Genomic DNA, 20,067 nt, shown 5'->3' on the forward strand with positions numbered 1-20,067 from the left:
CAGTGCAGAAATGACATTTACATCACATAAACCTTACATAAAATAATAAACCATGAATTTTTCGAATTGGACTCTTATGTTAAAGAAAATCCAAATAAACTCCAAATATCAAAATAAACCAGTCTACACACTGACCTACTGTAACTTGTGGCAATATATGACATTAAGTTTCTCTGTCACTAGTTGTGTCAAAACTGGTTGTGATCATGGAAGTGTACCTGTCAACAACAATAGATGAACAGTTGGTTAGTCGTTACCCTGCCAAATAAACATGACAAACATGATAAATCTGTCAGAGTAAAAGGTTTCAGAGGAGAAAATGGATATTTGAAGACACTAAAAACAGTCAGGAGGCACTAATAGAACGCAGGTCTACATGTGCCAGAGAGCAGCCACACAAGCTTTAAACTGAGCTTGTATGACTACTCTCTGAATACTGCCCATGGAAAAGAAAAACAATTAAGGTCTTGCAGCGGCAGCACCCTGCTGTGTGCATGCTTCTTTGCAAGTCTGACAGTTTTAAGAAACACTGGGTAGAATAAGTGAAAGAAGAAGAAAAAAAAAAAAAAAAGGCAGCCATATGAGGAAAATGTATCTGACATCCACCAAGGACACAATTGCAAACACAGGAGTGGGTTCAAAACAGGCTTATCCTGGAGTTAAGGCTTCATGTCATTTGAGAAGTTGAGCTCATTCAGTCTTCATGAAACTGAAGCATCGACTTACAGTAGGTTGGAGAAAAGAATACATTTGTTTCCTACACTTTACTGAATAAGATTAATGCAAAGATTTAGTGAGACAATCATGTGGCAGACATCCAGTGTGCAGTATAATGTCTGGATGGGGAAAAATTAACAGTAAAACTGAGAAGAGCCAAGCTGCTTTAAACTGACAACAGCAACTTAAAACAACACATTAAACAGTGCAACACAGCATGTTGAGTCAAAGTGGATACAACAGTAGAAGACCACATCCAGTTCCATTCCAAATTTCAGTTGGCATGAAAGTTTTAACTGGAACAAATCTAAATATTATAAGGTGTAAAATGAGAGGAAGCACAAGATAATCCCTTTGTTTAAATCTAATGTAGCTATAAATGTGTATTTTGTGAGTAGTGAGGAAGAAAATTCTGCTACTTTGCTAATGATCCTGCATTGCCTCACTGCAACATGTCTAAGAATATGACTCACAATTTGATATGATTCATTTCACTGCTTCAGGTGTGTTACTTTGCTTTAGTATAAGAATAGTAATGTATTTAAAGCTCTAGTGAGATACAGAATGAAGATGCTATATTGGAAGACTTGTCTAGTTAGAAGTTGATAGGCTGAAAATCCAGATTGTTACCAAACTGTGTCCCTGCTACCTTGATGAACCGAACCAAGACCGGCTGGTCTTCAATTTAGTCAGAAAAGACGTGAAGGCGTCCCGACGCATTTCCACCCAGCAAGGCATTCCTTGTAGGATGGAAAGCAGTGACAGAGAGGACTGTGCTGAGATTCTCACTGTCCATGAAGGAATGTTGGAGTTGACCGCTTTCATGGAACACCTGCACCCTCCTAGGCTTCATCATGCTCCCCACCACGAAGCAGTCTTCCAGTTTGGGGTCCCACGCAGCTGATAGTTTGGTCAGCCAGCGACCTGTTTGCATGTCATGTCTGCCAATTTAGATTGAGAAGGCATGTTGAAAGTACACAGTTATTAACACAGAGATGACTTAAAAGAACAGGAAAAGTTTAAAGTTCAATTTAGTGGATGTACCTGATGGTTGTCAGCAAGGGAGATTTAGTAGTCAGTGTAGATGTGTCATATATCCTGTTAAAATAAATAAAGAAAAAAGGACATTGTGTTGGAACTGAAAAAAATTAAGCATATACAGCATGTCAGTGATCCATCAGCTTCACCTTATATTGTTATCCATACAGGAAGTAAGAACCCTGTTTCCAGTACAAGGGGAGAAATAAGCACTGGATATGCTTAAAGAGTGGCCATGCAGCTGGGACACTGCCTGGCTTTTGGTCTTCTTCAGATTTCGACTGTCATAAATACTAACTACCCTGCCAAAAAAAAAAACCACACACACACACAAAAAAACAAACAAAAAAAAACAAAGCATACACTTAAAATTTAAAGACAGATTCACATAAGAGATGTGTAAACATTATAAAAAATTGAAAAAGCCCATACTTGCTTTCAGCCACCACAAAGTACTGCTTCTGTAAAGGGTGGACGTTAACACAACGCAATGTCTTGGGGTCCAGTGTGTGGAGGGATTCATGGGAGTTTCTGCAGATGAAATAACATACTTATAAAAATGTTTGAGTGCAACATTAAAGTTGTTTAAAAGAAAAGAAAATGTACTACTTTCATTACTTTAAGACTATGTCATTATCTCACCCTGGGGTGCGCCTGTCAACAATGGCAACCTCTCCATACCAGTTCCCGACCACTAGTGTCGAACAGTCATGTGACATGAAGTCAAACGTTTTCAGGCCATCTTCAATATCATACACCTAGAAAACGGACAACCTTTTTTATTCGTGGATCACAACGTAACCAGATTGAACTAAACTAATGAAGGTATCTTACATCATCAAAAACAGCCTTCTCTACGTCCATGCAGCGAAGGGATCCATCGTAGCTGAGGCTCAGCAGTTGTGTGGGATGAGACTTGGAGAATGCCATGCAGCCCACTGGACGGGTGTGGGGCTCAAAGAGCAGGACACCATCCTCACCCCAGTCACCACCCTAGAAGAGCATACACATGCAGTAAATCAGTGGTTGGAATTCATTTAAAATAAATAAAGATTTTCAGAGCGAAAAAACCCAAAAAACAAACCTGAATTCAAACATGAAGCAGGCCAATTAGCCTGAGGAGAACACTTGTGAATTTTTGCAGCCTGACATGAAGCTTTACTGTTGAGACACTTTCTACCATCTAGTGGTCAAGAACTAATGCATAGTTAAGGCAAAGAAAACTCACCAACTTCCAGAGTCCCACTTTCCCCCACTTGTCGCCCGCAGCCAGCAACAGGCTGCTGGTGCAGGGGTGGAAGGTTGCAGAGAAGATGCGATCCTTCACCACTTTGGCCACTTTGTCCTCATTTACCGTCATATTCTTCAGAGACGAACGGTACCTGTGTTCAGACATCAGTGCACTTGTTTGTTCATCTGTTTCTCAGGTTCTTCCAAAACATCTGACCCTCAGTACATCAAGAGTCACTTTTTGTAAACTGTGCAGTAATCTTACATCCAAATAAAAATATTAAATCTTACCCTTTTAGGTCAAGCTGTATCTTTTTATCTACTTTTACATCCTGTGAAAAGAAAAGCATTTTCATGACTTCCCAATCGAATAAGAACAGTTACTACAGTGGATATGCATAAGAAATTATGCTTGTGGCTAATATGGGCAGTATAAAGTATTTACATTTAAGTAGGAAAGAAGGGGGGCAACATGTTAAACTGAGTGAGATTGTAAATAAATATTGTATAGGAAAAAAAAGGGAAAATATCATAGAAAGCTGACTCTTACCTCAGAACAGAGCTCAAGAAGTTGTGGAGGCAGCTTGCTTCCTTCTTCCACATTCACTGGATCCATGGGCAAAGGGCCAGAGGGCTTCTTTGCTGGTGAAGACTTGAAAGCAAGTAAACAACTATAATGAGTAACATACCCAGAGAGGAAGAACGAGAAAAAAAAGAAGCTAAAGACACTTAAGATGCAGCAGTGGAGCTGTGTGAACTGACACATTACAGATGCATTATTAGACTATATGTTGGCACCTGTTCATAAATAAGTGTCCCTCTCGGTTCAGGAGGAAGCTCCAGGATCTCTGCTTCTTTTTTTTGGAGTCGCAGTGATTTGCGAGGTGGCACGATTTCTTTTACAGCAGCATGTGCCCTGCAATCAAAGAAATTTAACATTACAGGAGGCCCAAAAAGATATGTTTCCTATTTTAACATGACACAGGGTCAGGATGAATTCAAACCGTTTTTCCAAACATAAAACTTTCATAAAAGTTACTTTTTTCTTGTACCTAAGGACGTTGAGTTGACAAGTCTAGTCTTATTTCCTGAGCTTCAAAAAGTTCAGTCTCAAAAACAAATACAAAGTATATTATAGGAGCACTGTGATGTTCCACAGAATACATGGGAGGGGAAAAACCATGTTGTTCTCATAATTTCTGCACCACTGTGGTTTTCCACAGTATCACGATGCCTGATTACTCCGACTGTACCGTGTGAGACCTCTCTGTGATGGCTTTGGTCGAGTCAGCTGCTTGAACTCCTCAGTGGCCTTTAAACAAAAGAAAACAATAATTGATACTCTGATAATCCAGACAAATGACAGAATCACAGATATGGTCCTTTTCATAAGGATTTATTTCTCACTCAGTCTACCTGGGTTAATCACACCAGTAAATATGGCTTGTAGCTGGTCTAAATATCTACTGTTGCTGGTCGAATTTAAACTTTATGTTGATGGTGCTGATAGTGATAGGTTTAGGTCCATGAAAGATTTGCAATGCAGATGATAAAGGGCAGATTTAGTCAATAATATACCTGGAATAAGTTGATAGAAGACAGAAAAGCTTGGTTCTGTCTGATGTTCTCCAGGCGCTCCAGTTCATAGGCAGAAAGTCTCCCATACCCTTCCTGTTACACAAAGATACAGCACTGACACACTGCAAGAAAATTGCCGATTTCAAGTCATTAGAAGTTCCTTAAACTACCATGAGCTGGATGACTGAGAACCTGCACAGACACCTTTCTGTCAGTCACAAAGTCGAATTCAAACTGTGCCAAGTTTCCATACTCACAGGTGCATGCTCCACGTCACTGTTTTCAGCATCCTCCTCATCTTTTGGTTGCTTATTCTGACTACCATTTTCAGCGACAGCTTTTGTTTTCTATCAAGAAATTACGACAGAATTAACAAATCGTCAAGTTTTAAAATGACTGTTCGACCCCATCACTGTGAACGAGCTCTCACCCTTTTTTTCTTGGGAGTTTCATGTTCGGGAGAGTACTGGAGGCGCTTAGGTGCAAAACCGTTTCTAGATGATCGTCGCACTGTCGCCTCGAGATTCTCAGGGGTCATTTCCTACAAGGTGTCCCTCGTTAACATTTTAGTCAGAGACATTAAGGCACTCATTCAACTTTCTCACCGAAGATTTAGCGAACTCACAACACACCTCCACTTAAAACTGTGCTTCTTGATGCTAATGCTATGAGGTCGCTGCCTAAAACAGGGAGGATAAGTTTAAAAACAGGAAACCACATTAAAACAAAACTACTGTACCTTCACAAGCACAACAGCTTCGCGCTTTGTTCGGAGAGTCGCCATTTTGGTTCATTTACGACGACAGGTACGAGTATTTGTTTGAGAGAAGCGAGACGTGAGCACCTCACAAGTGACAACTATTACGGTCATGATAATTACAAGGGGGCGCAATTGGCGCCACATGCCGCAAATGTTTTGTAACTGGTCCTCCCCTTCTGTTGTGAAACAGAATCCTGGCACCTGATTGGTTTATATTTTTACGTCACGAGAAGAAAGGTTTAGGTCCCTCCCGCCAACAAGCAAGCTGGCCTCAGCTTCTGCTGGGATGATGTCGCCATCTTATGGCAGGATAGGGGAATAGCAGTGAGAGGAAAGTCATGGTTATTTATTCACAAGTTGGTTAACGTTTAACAAACAAACTGCCAACGTTTGTCAGTGGATAAAACAGAAAATCTATATATATATGAGAGAAACACACATTACATTAACTTTTTTATTTGCAAAGTATACAGAAATAGATTAAATAGATAATCAAAAACCTAAAATATGATTAATTGTCCTGATTTTGGGCCTCATAAGATTCTCAACAAATGTTCTATAATCAACAATGGTGCATAAAAATAAATGCTGCTGTAAAATCAACATGTAATCTTTATTTGTTTAGTTTGGCATGTAATTTGCAAAGGCCTGCAGGGTCTTGAGTTGAAATATGTGGCCTGTATTGTTTCCATGGAGCACTCAAAATTTTAATGTCTCAGTTTTAATAAAAAAAACATAATAAGGTGTTTAGAAATTAAACTTCCAGAAAACATGTTAGAAACCCTAAGTTGACATCAGGCCTTTAGGCTGAATAAAATACATTTCGATACACACATGCTCAAGAGTTTCCACTTTGTTGCCCTTTTATTCAGATGCTTAAGGTAGCGGGTAAGAAGAGCAGGCAGCCAGTCCACACATGTTTTTTCCACGCTCAATCAAAAAATATCTGATGAAATAAAAAGGAGAGATATCAGCAATTCTTGCAAGCTGTTACAAGTCATAAAGCTCGGATACACACAGACTATATTTACCCATCCTTTCCCCAGGCTGTGCCCCAAGAGTTCTTCACAATCCAATACGGCACGTCGTTCTTCTCAGTGCCATACCCCACCGCCAGGACTGCATGATTCACTTTGTCTGTTGTGTTCTTACATTGGGTGCTAAATAGACAAAACTAGATCAATAGAACACATGTCTTTTGAAGGTTGAGTGGGCAGATTGTCTCTTTCAATATTATATTACATCCTACATTTGCAAAATATGTGGTGTAGCTGACTTATATGCATAACATATAAAATATTTTAATCTTTTCAAGCTAGTACTATGACAGTCATCATAGAGACACTTCTTTATACACAGTCCTCCATTTGTAGTTTTCAGAGGCTTAAAAACAATTGTTTTATACTTCTTTGCAAATGATGTTATCCAAATAGTAAAAATATGTTGTTTGTCTGTCTAAATTAGTGTATAAGTAACAGAAACAAAGTGGGGCTAGTATATTCTGGTCTGCTCTTAAAATCCCAGACCAGCTCTACTTCTTGAATAGTAGTATGTGCATAAGCGCTTGTTGAGTTATCAAGGTCCTGATCTCACCTGGAGTAAACACCTTCTTTGTAGTGCTTAAAATCAGCTGTAACGTCAAAGCCAAAGGTGACAGGGTTGAGCCGGGCCACTGCATCGACCATGGCCTTTTCATCATACTGTGAATGGGCATACACAAATTATAACATGTACCTGAGCAGGTCGATGTATGAGGAGTTCCCTATTTACTATAAAACAGTTGCTTTTTTTAATAGTACAAATTAAACTTCCAGAAAACATGCTTCAGACAAACTGCTTCAGATTATTTAAAACAGTTACTCTATTTCCCCCAACAAGTAACAACAAAGACACATTTTACTGTATTGATCTGTTATTTTGTTAACCAGCATATGCAAAGGCACATTTATTGTACAATTTCATCCACAGTGCAATTTTATTTGTTCACACACTCACACTCGTTATATTGACAACATCTCGGACAAACGCAGCTGCAAGTGAAGGCTCAAAATGGCATTTTCCCTCCTAAAACAGGAAAGATTAAACTTTTTTTATTGTATATTTTATCATATGTAAAATATAAATAAATGAAGATTTTACTCTCAAAAATAATACAAAGGCTTTGTAGGGATAATCCTCCTCTCTCATGAGACCTTTGCTGTATTTGATGTACTCGAATGCCTGACTGGGGAGCCCACTGCAATAAACCACACAGCTTTTGATTGGTTGAAATTCTATACTTACATTATTATGCTGTTTCTATAACATAAAATGTCCCACATGTTATAGTTACAGGCCAGACAAACATGATTCCTACCCAAAGCATCCATAGTTGCTAAAATTTCTGGAACAGTCCAGCAGCTGCTGCTCCGACTAAAACAGAGATAAATAAAGAGCGTTCATCATATATACTCAGAAACAGTGGATACTTTTCTTCTGCCAGCTATATTTGTGTATAATACTAAACTCTTACCAATTGTATTAGTTTCCCAGTAGCAATAGCATTCACTGACTCCAGACAGCCAGTGGTGGAGAAGGTCCAACAGCTGCCACAAAAACCCTAAAGATACAAACACGACACAACTCAAGCAACTGATAATGCAGTTATGTTAAAGAGGCACTTCACAAATATTTAAATGCTTACCATGATAATTTTTGGTGCTGTAAAATGTAAATGAAAACAGAAGGAACCATCTGTAAATCAAACTCTCTATTTGGAATATTTAATAATATCATATATTACAGAATATATTCTCTCAGAGGTTGTGACTGAGGTATGTTGTTTAAAAAAATTTGCACATGTAGAAAACATATATCTTTATTTGTTTCTCACTTATCACTTTAGTCATGAAATGTGTCCCATCACATGTTTCTCATAGAATATAACTGTAAAAATGAAAGTCAAAAAAGGGTAAATATTATAACTTACATGCAATAACTTAAATGCAAAGTTGTTTATGTTGAAGCAAAAAGAAATGTCGAAATTTTTTTCCTCTCCTTTCATTACATAAAAAAATCTGACACTGTGTATTTGTTCGGAAAGGTGCTACATGTTTAAGGTTTAGCAAAATATTTCTGGAGATTAAACACAAGACATAATGTTTTTAGTAAAGCATGGTTTGTGCTTCAATGCAACTCAAAGAAAGCATGATAAAATACAGGCTTTGTACGACTTTGTAAATATTGTACTTTGCACAATATTTCTTTAACAAAAGGAGAATATGGCTATAAAGGCTTTAAGAGCTATAGAACGTATCAGGATACCTGATTCTTCACAGGAGTCACAAAGTCGCCCTTCATCCTCCAGTCTACAAACTCAGGATAAGGACCTGTCCTTTTGACATGACTGCCTTTAGTGACTGAGCAAGTCTAAAAGATGCGAAAAATCAAAAGATTTTAAAGGAAATAAAAGACAAACTCTGTACAAAAGCACCTGTTGTGTGAAGTGTTATAAAATTAGGTAATTTACCGAAGGTTGCGTGAAAAGGTAGAATTTCTTGAATTCCTCAAATGTCATGTCTGAGAATTGGTTCAGACCCACTAGATTAAAACATGAAGAGCAGGGTGAGAACTGGATGATAATTTTTATAACATTCTATAGCAGTAAATGTTTTTATTTATTTGTTCTTCATTCTTTGAGGAACATTTGCAGCATTTTGTTGAATCTATGGCAACAAGAACGAATGTTGTTCTGAAGGCCAAAGGAGATCCAACCTGGTACTAGTAAAGTGTACCCAATAAAATATCCAGTGAGTGTATATTGCGTATTTTAAGGCAGAAATTGGAGCAGAACTATACTGTACTTGTGAAGGAGTGATTCCCAGCATTGTGCTGATCAACTGTCCTCTTATTTTGAGTGAACACATGGAGTCTGTGGTGATATTCCTCAGTGCCATAAACTTTGTTGTGCTGCACAAAACCCCCACATAAAAACAGACATAATGAAACAAAGGAAAGAAAATTTTAACTATGTTTAACTATATACAAACCCCCCCAAAAGCATCAGAATATAAAGGTCAAAATCTCATTAGTTTAAAAATGCACATACCTCTGAAATCCACTGCTTGAAAGCATATTCTTCTAATGGGAAAGAAAAATTTTAGTGGATTAAGTAACACATAAAATGGACCTGTTATGCTTTTCTTGATTTCTAACAGACAAAGGCTGTTGGAAATATTAACATCAGAGGTGTATGTACAAGTAACCCTTATGAGCCAAAAGCTTAGGCTTTATCCTCATCTCAACACTCTTCTAATCTTACATGAACATCATTCAAATCATTAGCATCATTGGATCTGTATGATCTCTGTGTTAGCGAGAGCAGAAATCCCTAATATGATCATCTCAGGCAAATATCTCTGGCCCCACCCAGCTGCTGTTTAAAAAAATCCCCTGTCTAAAACAGCAGGTTTTAGAGGATCAACTACTTACTGGGCTACACTGAGGACCAGCAGGAAAACTACAATCTGAATCATGCACAACTACCCAAGTAGAATTAAAATCTGGTTACCAAGTACTATGCCTAAGTACAAATTTTAAGCACGTTATCCATTCCTCATGAACACATCAGCAAACTGTCGTTTTCATTCGACAGCTGTAATTTCACATAAATTGAGCACAAAACATTTAGAGTGCTCATATGAAATATGCTTTCATAAACCTTTTAGAAAAATGGAAAATAGTATTAGCTTCATCTCTTCAGTGAAAAGTAGCAAAATTAAACTTATCCCACAAAAAATGGAGACGTTGGTTTCTGCATGACTGCTTTTACAGTATGTTACTGATCATTTTGTTAACAGGATCCAAGGACTGTTAACAAAATGCTTCACCCTTTTCTCTGCCTTTTCAATTTCAAGCAACTGAATTTCAATTCTAGCAACTGCTGCTGCTGAAAGAAATGTCAAGTTTTAAAATAAACAACAATAAACTGCTGAGAACCTGGCAAACACTTACCTTTGACTGAAATTAAAGGTGATAAATGGACGAAGCTAAAAATGGCAGTAATAAACCACACAACAGTCAGAGCCATACTCTCCACAGCAGATTACAGCAAGCTTTAAGGGCATCACATGACTTGACTTATTTTTATGACTGCTTAAGAGCCCCTACTACTGAAACCCCCCTTTGAATTTCCCCCAGCAAAGCAACAGTCGTAAAGGTTATGGTCCAGTGCACCCAGTTCAGAACATAGTGTTAAAACAAACAGTGCAGCCTGTGAGACACTTCTCCCCCTGAGAAAGAATAGATTTATTAACAAGAGGTAATCAGGAAAGAATACACTTTTATACAAAACTGGAAATACTACTCAAGCTTTTGAAATAGACTGAAAGATAATTCTCATATCACTGGGTATTGCTCACTGCAAACATTTGATGTGCCTGTTAGAGAGTAAAGATTCATGTGCAAGGGTGGGGTTTAAATACAGTACACATACGGTTCTAGGTATAGATTCCATTTGAACACGTCAAAGTGGTACATGCCTGCCACTTAAGCTTTAGATGTTTTTCTATACAAAGCCTGTAAAAAATACATATAAATATTTCAAGAAGAAGCACAATATTACTACTGTATAGTTCCTGCTAACACATTGGAATAGACAGGATACAGAATGTGTTACACTTATAAGTTGTTTTCAACATTTGTTTTAAAGTATCATACACAGAAAAGTTATTACAGAGTTGAACGATCATAAGGATAACACATTTCGAGGGATATGTTTTTTTTTTTTAACACATTGCACGTTAGGAAATGCATCAGACTGCCTGTACACAGTACTGTACACAGTAAATATTTCTGCTTTATCGGCAAATCGTAGAACAAAATAGTTTACATACTTTTGTGGAATATAATCCATTTCATGATTAAGGCAAAACCATAATGCACTGGCCAAAGAGGATTAACCATAACAACTATGCTATCACTGTCTGAGTGTAAAAGCTGGGAATTTAACTTCCTGAAGTGGCTCAATCTTGGTTACATCTGCTACATACATTGCCTGGTGCTTATACTGTATATACATCATGTTGCCCACCAGGGGAATTATGTGATAGTAAGCAAAGCATAAAAACCCATCTCTCCAAACAAAGAAACAAACAAGCTTATCAGCCAATCGGCAGGTGTCAGGTTGACTCCAGCACTTTCAAATCTCTTGTTACTCTGTGGCTACATAAAAACATCAGAGCACATGATTCAGCTTCATCCGCTGCAGCGGTCTCACTTTTCCTCCCTCTCTAAGGTGGGACAAGATGGACTGAAAGAGGAAAAATGTTATCCAGATTTGATAGTCTGATGGTTTTAATCATTAAGATTTTCATAAGATCAAATCCTATTTTTGATATTATTACTTGCCTGAATTTTGTTGCAGTAGCATTTTAATATATTTACATTCAGCAAGTCCCTCGTGATCATTGCAAATATTGTTATCAGCCTTGTTCAGTTCAAATCAAACAATAAAATCCTCAAGAATCACACAGATTTATATGGAAACTTGTTTAAAAATAACTCCAGTTGTGTTCGGTTCTCTCTTGATTTGGGGGAGTTAATCTTTATGTGGTAAATGTCAACGTTTCTTGCGAATGAGAACCATTTGGTGGTGCACGTTCCCTTTAGGATATGGCTAAACGAATTTAAAAAATAACTTAATGTTAACATGATATTTAAGACAATAAATAACATATAAATACTCTGTAACTATAGAAATAAACCTCTCTGGACTTACACTCAGTCTCTAATAACGAATATACACGAGTCCGTGGGGAGTATATACTAAAAGGGCACTGCCTACTCTGTCTAATACAAATAATAGTAAATATACATTTTGATATATTGTTTATGTACACTCAATATGAAAGCAGAGTGAGAGAGATCATCTTCATGATGAAGTTTTGGGCTCGATTCTCAGGGATGCTTCATACAGGCTCTCCTCATCCAGCACATTACTGCGGTCGAGCAAGTACTTTGTCACCTAAAAAAAAAAATAATAATAAGGAAGACACAGAGAGGGCGGGTTATTCACAGTTTATCCAAGGTTTCCTTTTCTTTACACATTTTTCTTTACACATTTAAAGCAGGAAATGTTGTGTGAGAGCGAGTTCTTTTAAAACAATAGCTGCACTGGTCAGAAAGTACGCTGGTTACTGTGGCACAAATCCAGGCTATAGTCACTTTCTATTATAAATGTTGCATTCTTAGGATTCACTAAAATGTGTCTGCAAGTGTACAGGTTTCACTAATTTTCATCGTTTTATCTTATTTTCAGTTGAAAGGCACGTGTAAGATGGCCAAATCAGATCGGACTCATCATGATAGTAGATGGTACGCACAGCTGCCCACAGAGCAAGAAGATGACTGCTGTTTGAACAGTTTGGAAAAACATGCAGTCATGAGGCTTTGTCTGAATTGGTGTAGTAATGATTACACAGAACATTGGCTGGAACATCAGCTCGTTGAAAGGAAGAAAGTTTCTAGTTTTGATAAGTTTTTTTCAACTTGACACATTAATTAAAAGGCAAAAAAAATTAAATAAGACCAAAGGAAAACTTTCTGACTATGAATAAACTTCGGCTAATCCGAAAGTTGCAGAATTTCAGCAAAGCTGCTCATAGATCATTGCCTGAAAGTCCAGTTTGTCTTTCTTGCACTCGTGTTTCTCTAAAACTAGCTGGATCTTGAGAAAATAGTGATCCTTCAACTTGATTTCCATATCAGTCAAGAAGTAATAAAAAACTTGTTGCACAACTTGTTTCCACTCAGCGTTCTCCCTCAGACTCCTCCTGAAGTTACAGCAATACTCTCAGTTGACAGTCTCACCTTAGGGCATGACTTCACACTGCACAACCATGTGAATAAAAAAAAAAGGTCTCATCACCAGTGATGGTTCTCCACACAAAATTTGAGTTAGACTGAAACAGGACTTCCAGGAAACGATCTAAAAACAGCAGCAGAGCTAAAGGCACAGAAGCATTGTACGAAGAAAATGGTCTGGCAACAGCCAGTTCCTAGAACGTTTTGAGCACGCCTCATAGAGCAATACTTGACAAATCCAGACAAGAAATAGAAAGCTGCAAAACAATGAAAATGAACAGTAACTTCACCTTTGGTTGATAATCAATCTTGTAAGCTGTTTGCTGAAATTGTCGTATCTCTCTGATAATGTGAGATATCTGCAGAAAATGACAGAAAATCACATAAAAGTCAAACGTGTCCAACCATGAAGAATAAATAGATGAATCACACGCATGTGAAAAACACCTTACACAACAGCACAAGGTTAAAGTTAGATGTTCTGTACCATTCTCATCTTGGAGAAGTTGACAAGGTTGTCTTCAGTGTAGTTGGGTGTTCCCTCCTCAATGAAGGCCAAGTCAGTCAGGTACATTCCCAGGTAGGGGACACATGGGGGGTCACAGCTGAAGACACCAGGCAGGTCAGAGAGCCAGTTAACACAAAACGTTTTTAAAAAAGTAAAAAGTTGGTTTACTTACTTCTTCAGAGCTTCTCTCAGGTTTTTGAATCTGCCTTCTGATGACACCAGCTTCTGTAACTTGTCAATCACAGTCTTTGTCTAGAACATAGATCAGGGGAAAAATGTTACTGTCACAAACTCGAAATTTAATCGGAATCTTTATTAACTGGAGAAGACAATGACAGGATTGTTTGAAATTACCATTAGTAGACTCTCTTAGAGCATCCTGACTTTCATTCATTTTGTTCAACTTAAAAAAAAGTCCTTGTTTCATCAAGGCAACATACTGAAGCTGCTAGAAATGCTGATTGCATTCATGAACTGTGTACATGTTAAGTATCGCTCTATGCATCTCTGACTAATTAGGACGTTTTATTTTATTTATGGTAAATGGCTTGTGTCAGCTTGGTCGAGCGACCATGGAGGAAGACATCCAACGCAAGAACCAAAGAGTCAAGATGACCTTTCAGGAGTATGCAAACTGTCATTCAAAACACCTTCCACATCACCATCCTACAGCCTTTTTGACCGAATGGAACAGACAGATTTAAATAACCTCACAGAATATTCCACTAATTGGACTGAACCATTCTGCTTTTACACTCAGGACTCTAGAAGATACCACTAGTTTAAAACATTTACAACTCGCCCCACATAAAAAAAAACCCCCACCAATAATCAAATTATGATAAATAAATGAATAAATAAATTGCCATGCCCTATACTCGTGCCTTACTCTCCTTCTCCAACCAATAATTGTTATTCCCAGGGCACAATTTTCCCCCCTCACAACACTGGAACCAGGAAGCAGCAGACTTGTGACGTTCTAGCTGACGACTATCATTTATACTCGCTAACATGCATATTATTTAACCAACAGAATTTGTGTGCCTGTGTACTTCAATGTACTATAAGCATGACAATTGGAAATATAACAAGAGAAAATGTCAGTTAAAATATTTATTCTATGGAGGTAATCACAGCTTTTTTCTTACCTTTTTCTGTGTAAGTACTTTTTATCTAACAGTCAAATTATGAATAAATAAATGAATAAATAAGCAGCCAGGGATCGTACCACCAACCTTCCAATTAATAGATGACCTGCTCACCCTCCAGAGGCACACCAATTATGAAAGGTCATATGAAAAATTTCTAATACCTGCTTGGAAACTTTGAGCCAGGTCTTCTTGAGGCGAAAGATGGAGCTGCGATTGAGAGACGATGTGATCTCCAGCACAGCATTGTAGTTGTGGAGGCAGCGGCCAATGTCGGCCACTGCCACCCATTTCTCAATCACGGCCACCCGCATGTTGACATCATCCCATTGCAGGATCTCTGTGGCAATCTTGTTACTGATCTAGCAAGAAAAGAAACAAATACACATTGATAATATCTACAAATGTTCCGTATCTTGCCCTAAGATATCTATCTAAATATCTTTAGATTAATACTTACATCATTAAAATGCTTGGTAGTTGTCATTATGTATGGAGTTCTCTCATTCTTGTCGTTCTTCATCCAGCCCTGACCGAAGAACTCCCTGTACAAAACAAAATGTTTACACAGAATGAACAAACACATCACGCGAAAAGATATTTCAACATTTCACGTGTGTCCTTCTCTCTATCCTCCCACTCTAACCTCTACAATTTTTATCTGTTTACCTTTGTTTGTATTCTTGTATACACACCTGAGTGTGTGACTGTATGCGTGTGCACTGTATGTGTGTGCACTGTATGTCTGTGTACTTACTCATATGGGATGGCCTTGAAGACCAGGTGATCCAGCAGTGTGAGTTGCTCAGCTATCTCCAAGGCTGAATGGCTCTCAAATGGTTCAGTCTTAGAGTCCTCCATGGCCTGACCACAACAACAAGCAGAAAAAAGCATTACCACAACTAAAGTATAGAAAAAGAAGGGTTTTATTCTGAAAAGGCTTTTTTTGTGGTCTTTTCTCACCATTTGTGTGATCTCTTCGAGGGTGACCTGGTTGTCTCCAGGATCCTCCTGGGTTAGAGTTCTACACCAAAGAAGACATAACTGTTATATGATCTTTGATACATGTTTTTTTCCAAACAATTCTATAACATTGATATAAAAACCCCACTTAAGGAGCTATTAATTTCTCGTTTTTATTCCTTTTTAGTTTGGCTTCATAATATTTTGCACAAATACTTTATAGGGACAGGTGTTTTAGATAGCTCCTGTTTTGTGATGTTGCACCCATTTAAAAGTCTAGTCTGTGTTTCACAGAGGAACAGATAATACTTCTGGGGCTGACGCTCAGTAAAACAAAGTTGAAAATTTAGGCCGAGTTCTGGGCTGATGGATTGTGTCTCCGGTTCCTGTTGTTACTACAGAAAACAAGTTTTTGTCTTGACAAATCCACTTGCAGAAAGCTTTTTTTTCCACTGGGTGCTCACAAACAGTTGTGTCATACATGACTGTAAGAGCAATCAAGCAATGATAACGGAAAACCAACCTGATAATGTTGGCAGCTGCCTTTCTTTCCTGTGTAAGCAGCTCTGGGTCATGCATCACCTCCTCCAGGAAGCCAATTACTCGCATCTTCAACTCTGTGTTCAGCTCAAAGTCCTGAGGATCCACAAATGAACAACCACAGTGTCATTACTGAAGTGTTATGAGCTTTTTTGTTGTTGTTTTTTTATCCTGTGAGGGCACAGAAAGACAGAACCAAACAAGAAAAAGAAAAAAGAAAGAAAAGGGGACTGCACCTGCGAATGTTTGGAGACCCAGTGACGCAGCACATTCAGGACTCGGTTTGTGGCAGCTCTTCTGATAACAAACTCTTTGTCCCCATTTCTCTGGTCTGTAGGGAAACCTGGAATAAAAAGTGAACTCCTAAAGCACAAACTTGTGTTATATACCATCAATATTTTATGATCTTTCTTTTAAAATCACCAGGGGGCTCCTATTATTGTCTGACTTGTCTGGGTGCACCCTAGTGAGGAAGACACTACCTTGATTATATTGATTAACTGATCTCTGTTAAATCTAAACAATATCTAAACACAAGCATGGATTTATAATCCAGTATGGCTAGATTACTAGATTAGAGACTGTTTCAATGAGTAGGCTCCAGCAGATCATCAGCAGAGAACAAAGGAAGCTTCCAGGTAGCCAACAGGCGTCGCTAGGAGTAAACAGAGGTAGTAGCTCTGTAACTGACCTGTGCTGGCAAGGGACATACGACGATACTTCTCCTTGGTTGGTGTGCCTTCATTGGCACCAGCGGTAGCAATGGCAAAGGCTGAGGCAGCAGAAAGAGCACTCCTGTTGTTGTCCAGCTCCCGGCAAGATGACACCACCATGCCATTGTTGAAGGAAAACAGAGAAAACTCTGCAGACAAGAACGCAAATGAATTTAATTTGAAATCATACTTAGATCAATATTGACATAAAAGAGTTGAAGGGCACCTCCTTTGGAAGACAACCATTACAAAAACACTTTCAGTTTACCTTTCTGAGCTTCTTAAAGATTAGGCTGAAAGGTAATTTGTTTATGCTGTACACACAGTACCGCATGTGCATAATCAAACTAAGTTGTTGACCATCGGAGGGCAACAGAGAGCTAAAACAGACGCAGCACAATGCATCATGCAGCTTGTTGCAGTTACATTGTACACTCCACTGTGTCTGCCTCTCTGCCTCCTTCCTTCACTCCCTCCCTTCCTCCCTGCCCTCCCCCATTCAGCCGGGGGCGGTATAGAAGAACACGCACATCGTTGCCAAGGTACAAGGTTTCCTTCCACCTACTCACACGAGGCACTGGCTTCCCTTGTATCCAGCACCGTGGGAAGAGAACACACTGGGAATGAATTGCGCCTGACTACCTATGGGGTGGATGCTCCTTCTCTGTGTTCTACAGGGAGGGCCACGAGGCTGTGGGTGGTTTTTACCAAGACCTTATTTGGCAATTGCTACGCTTATCATTTCCAGAAAAAAAAGTTTGATATAAATCCGCTGTGGCTATATTTATTTACCTGCTCGTCTCATCTCCGCCTTTAAACACGTCTCACACAACTTGACTGCTGGGTGGTAAAAATATTTCATGCTGACTTTGATTCTGACTTCACATTTTTAAACATTGACAAACCCAAACTATGAAATGGGAAGCAATAATGAAAGCTATTTTAACATTTTGTAACATTTCAACAGTTTCATATCGGTGACACAAGCCAAGAAGAAGCAAAGTTAAGCATTTCATAAGCATTAAAGAAATTATTTTACACACATTTTTCACTGATAGATGAGGAGATTAATTCCACTCTCGTATTCTCTCTACAAAAAATTTTGAAGCTACAGCCAGTGACTTTTAGTTCATTGCAGAATGAGTACAGGCATAGAAACAACAAAAACCTGCCTAAGTGTTGTTTCAAAATTCATGAATTGATAACATCTTCTCACGTTCTTGTGTTTGGCTATTTCTTGGCAGGCATGTAACTCTTTTTTGCAAAGATTACAAAAAGAAGATTAATGTTAAGTTTACGCACTGTCTCAGCTAAGCCAACCAGCTTCTGGCTATAGCTTTGTTTTTCTTCTGATGAAAATACAAGAGTCAAAACTTTTACATGTTAGAAATGAAGTGCATTTCCATTTTTAGCCCTCCTGACTCTTAAAAAGTCAGGAAATATAACGTCTAATCTGAAACCTGGCCTGTATTACTTCTACTATGTCTCCAGTGCAATTACACTAGGCAAATCCTCCTTTGATTCCATTTTTGTACATTTTATGGAGGATGAAGCATATGAACAGTAGGCCTGTGGATTTTTTTTTCTACTGACATTATGCATTATTATTGATTTTATTTTATCCCTTTTTTTGCCAAGACACTCCACTGTCAGTAACACTATCCAGTAAACTGCTCAAATTTGCCAGCTCGTACAATCTTGCCAGCTCATTTGTCTTTTTAACTGGTGGGTGTGAATATAAAAGTAGATCACCAGACACTCTTCAACAAGCCTCGGACATGCAAGCTTAAACAGCTTCAGCAAGATTTGCAACACAATTAAATTACTCTACCAGAGTTTTTTGCCTTGACGTTCTTGGGCGTTGATGGTGACTTAGGAGGAGACATTTCTGCTTCTGCGTCATCACTCTGACTTGGGTCTTCATCACACTCCTCTCTTACAGACAGATCTGAACAGACAGAGTAACTCACCATTGGGGAAAAAAAGCAACACAGAAGAAGACTGCTAGAAATTTACAGTCATAGGAAGCAGTTCACCCCAAAATAGACTTTGTTTAGGCTGGAGTTTATTAGGAGATACTGCTCATACAGATGTTTGCACTCTTTTAAATATAATGGGACCAGTTGCATCTTTTTTTGTGGTGCCCTAAGTGCCAAAAGACCATCAACATTTGACAAAAAAATAAATACAAAAATGAATCACAGGTGATATGGGGTAAACTGTCCCTTTAAGTTTTACAAAACTTGGCTGATCTTTTACTGTTATGTCACAAAGGATAAGGTTTTAAATAGGCTTTTTAAAAAAAAAAAAAAAAAAAAATTTTTCTACAATACTCCCTCGGACAGAGGCTCTGACCTTGCTTGTTGGCAACAGACTCTTCAGCTTTGCCTTCAGCTTTGGATTCTCCCTCATCAGGGATTTTGCTGGCCATGGTGCTAGAGATGTAGAGCTTGTTGATGTCGAGGGTGGTCTTACTGAAGGGTGACATGGTGGAGTGCATGCTTGCATAGCCATTGGGAGAACAGCTGAGTGCAGCCAAGTCCAGGGCTTTGCCACCCGTGATGATGGGGATGTTGAGTGAAAGTTTGCGGCGGCGGTTGGGAGAGGATGACTTGGTGATGGAGAGTGGAGGAGGAGAGGAGAACTTGCGGCTGGCACGTGGCGATGTGGGTGGCTCGCCGTAGAGGAGTTTACTGTTCTGACTGCTGGCAAAGAAAAGCTCCAAAGAGCTACAGGAGAGGAAAGGGTGAAAGAGAAGAGAAAAAGGAGGCACGTGTGAAAAATGAGGGGTAAAAAGAACATTTTTCACAGCTAAAGAGTAACTTTTTTGAATTTGTGGAGGGGAAAATTCCCACAATCTGACTAGGAACTATAGGAAAGAGGAGAAATGTTAATAAGGGGGGAATGCATGGTGCACTCTGTGTCTGTACACAGAAGCAGTAAGGGAACGCGTTAACCAGAAGGCTCTTTGGGAGCTCCTGACTCTTTTATTTAAGCTACATTGTTTAAGACAGCATCCTCCTTGCACTG

General features: G+C 38.7%; 2 protein-coding genes across 2 annotated transcripts in view; both read right to left on the reverse strand.

Moving 5' to 3' along the window:
• Window positions 1-1,402: 1,402 nt before the first annotated feature.
• On the reverse strand, window positions 1,403-10,409 carry LOC308398891 (WD repeat-containing protein 76-like; the record flags this gene model as incomplete). The annotated part of the gene is made up of 27 exons (XM_080885759.1): window positions 10,316-10,409; window positions 9,411-9,442; window positions 9,166-9,271; window positions 8,832-8,902; window positions 8,627-8,731; window positions 7,836-7,922; window positions 7,680-7,735; window positions 7,478-7,559; window positions 7,319-7,387; window positions 6,917-7,023; window positions 6,355-6,483; window positions 6,210-6,269; window positions 5,303-5,354; window positions 4,994-5,104; window positions 4,821-4,910; window positions 4,564-4,656; window positions 4,239-4,297; window positions 3,784-3,901; window positions 3,536-3,637; window positions 3,277-3,317; window positions 2,984-3,137; window positions 2,590-2,748; window positions 2,398-2,513; window positions 2,188-2,286; window positions 1,905-2,057; window positions 1,762-1,815; window positions 1,403-1,658 (listed from the first exon to the last, which is right to left on the reverse strand). Exons 1-27 carry the CDS (start codon window positions 10,389-10,391, stop codon window positions 1,403-1,405), a joined length of 2,637 nt encoding a protein of 878 aa, XP_080741885.1. The 5' UTR covers window positions 10,392-10,409.
• A 1,270-nt stretch (window positions 10,410-11,679) lies between these two features.
• The window catches only part of LOC308398530 (ras-specific guanine nucleotide-releasing factor 1-like), a 30,157-nt gene continuing 21,769 nt past the window's right edge, over window positions 11,680-20,067 (reverse strand). The window contains exons 15-27 of the mRNA XM_080885206.1: window positions 19,393-19,766; window positions 18,869-18,985; window positions 17,016-17,186; window positions 16,561-16,667; window positions 16,308-16,420; window positions 15,785-15,845; window positions 15,579-15,685; window positions 15,282-15,366; window positions 14,986-15,183; window positions 13,846-13,925; window positions 13,653-13,770; window positions 13,456-13,524; window positions 11,680-12,326 (exon numbers count right to left, since the gene is read on the reverse strand). Coding sequence (XP_080741332.1) covers window positions 12,234-12,326; window positions 13,456-13,524; window positions 13,653-13,770; window positions 13,846-13,925; window positions 14,986-15,183; window positions 15,282-15,366; window positions 15,579-15,685; window positions 15,785-15,845; window positions 16,308-16,420; window positions 16,561-16,667; window positions 17,016-17,186; window positions 18,869-18,985; window positions 19,393-19,766 — 1,693 coding nt within the window. The 3' untranslated portion in view covers window positions 11,680-12,233. The remainder of the gene's footprint in view (window positions 12,327-13,455; window positions 13,525-13,652; window positions 13,771-13,845; window positions 13,926-14,985; window positions 15,184-15,281; window positions 15,367-15,578; window positions 15,686-15,784; window positions 15,846-16,307; window positions 16,421-16,560; window positions 16,668-17,015; window positions 17,187-18,868; window positions 18,986-19,392; window positions 19,767-20,067) is intronic.

Source organism: Rhamphochromis sp. 'chilingali', assembly GCF_963969265.1.
Source record: "Rhamphochromis sp. 'chilingali' genome assembly, chromosome: 6".
Taxonomy (NCBI): domain Eukaryota; kingdom Metazoa; phylum Chordata; class Actinopteri; order Cichliformes; family Cichlidae; genus Rhamphochromis; species Rhamphochromis sp. 'chilingali'.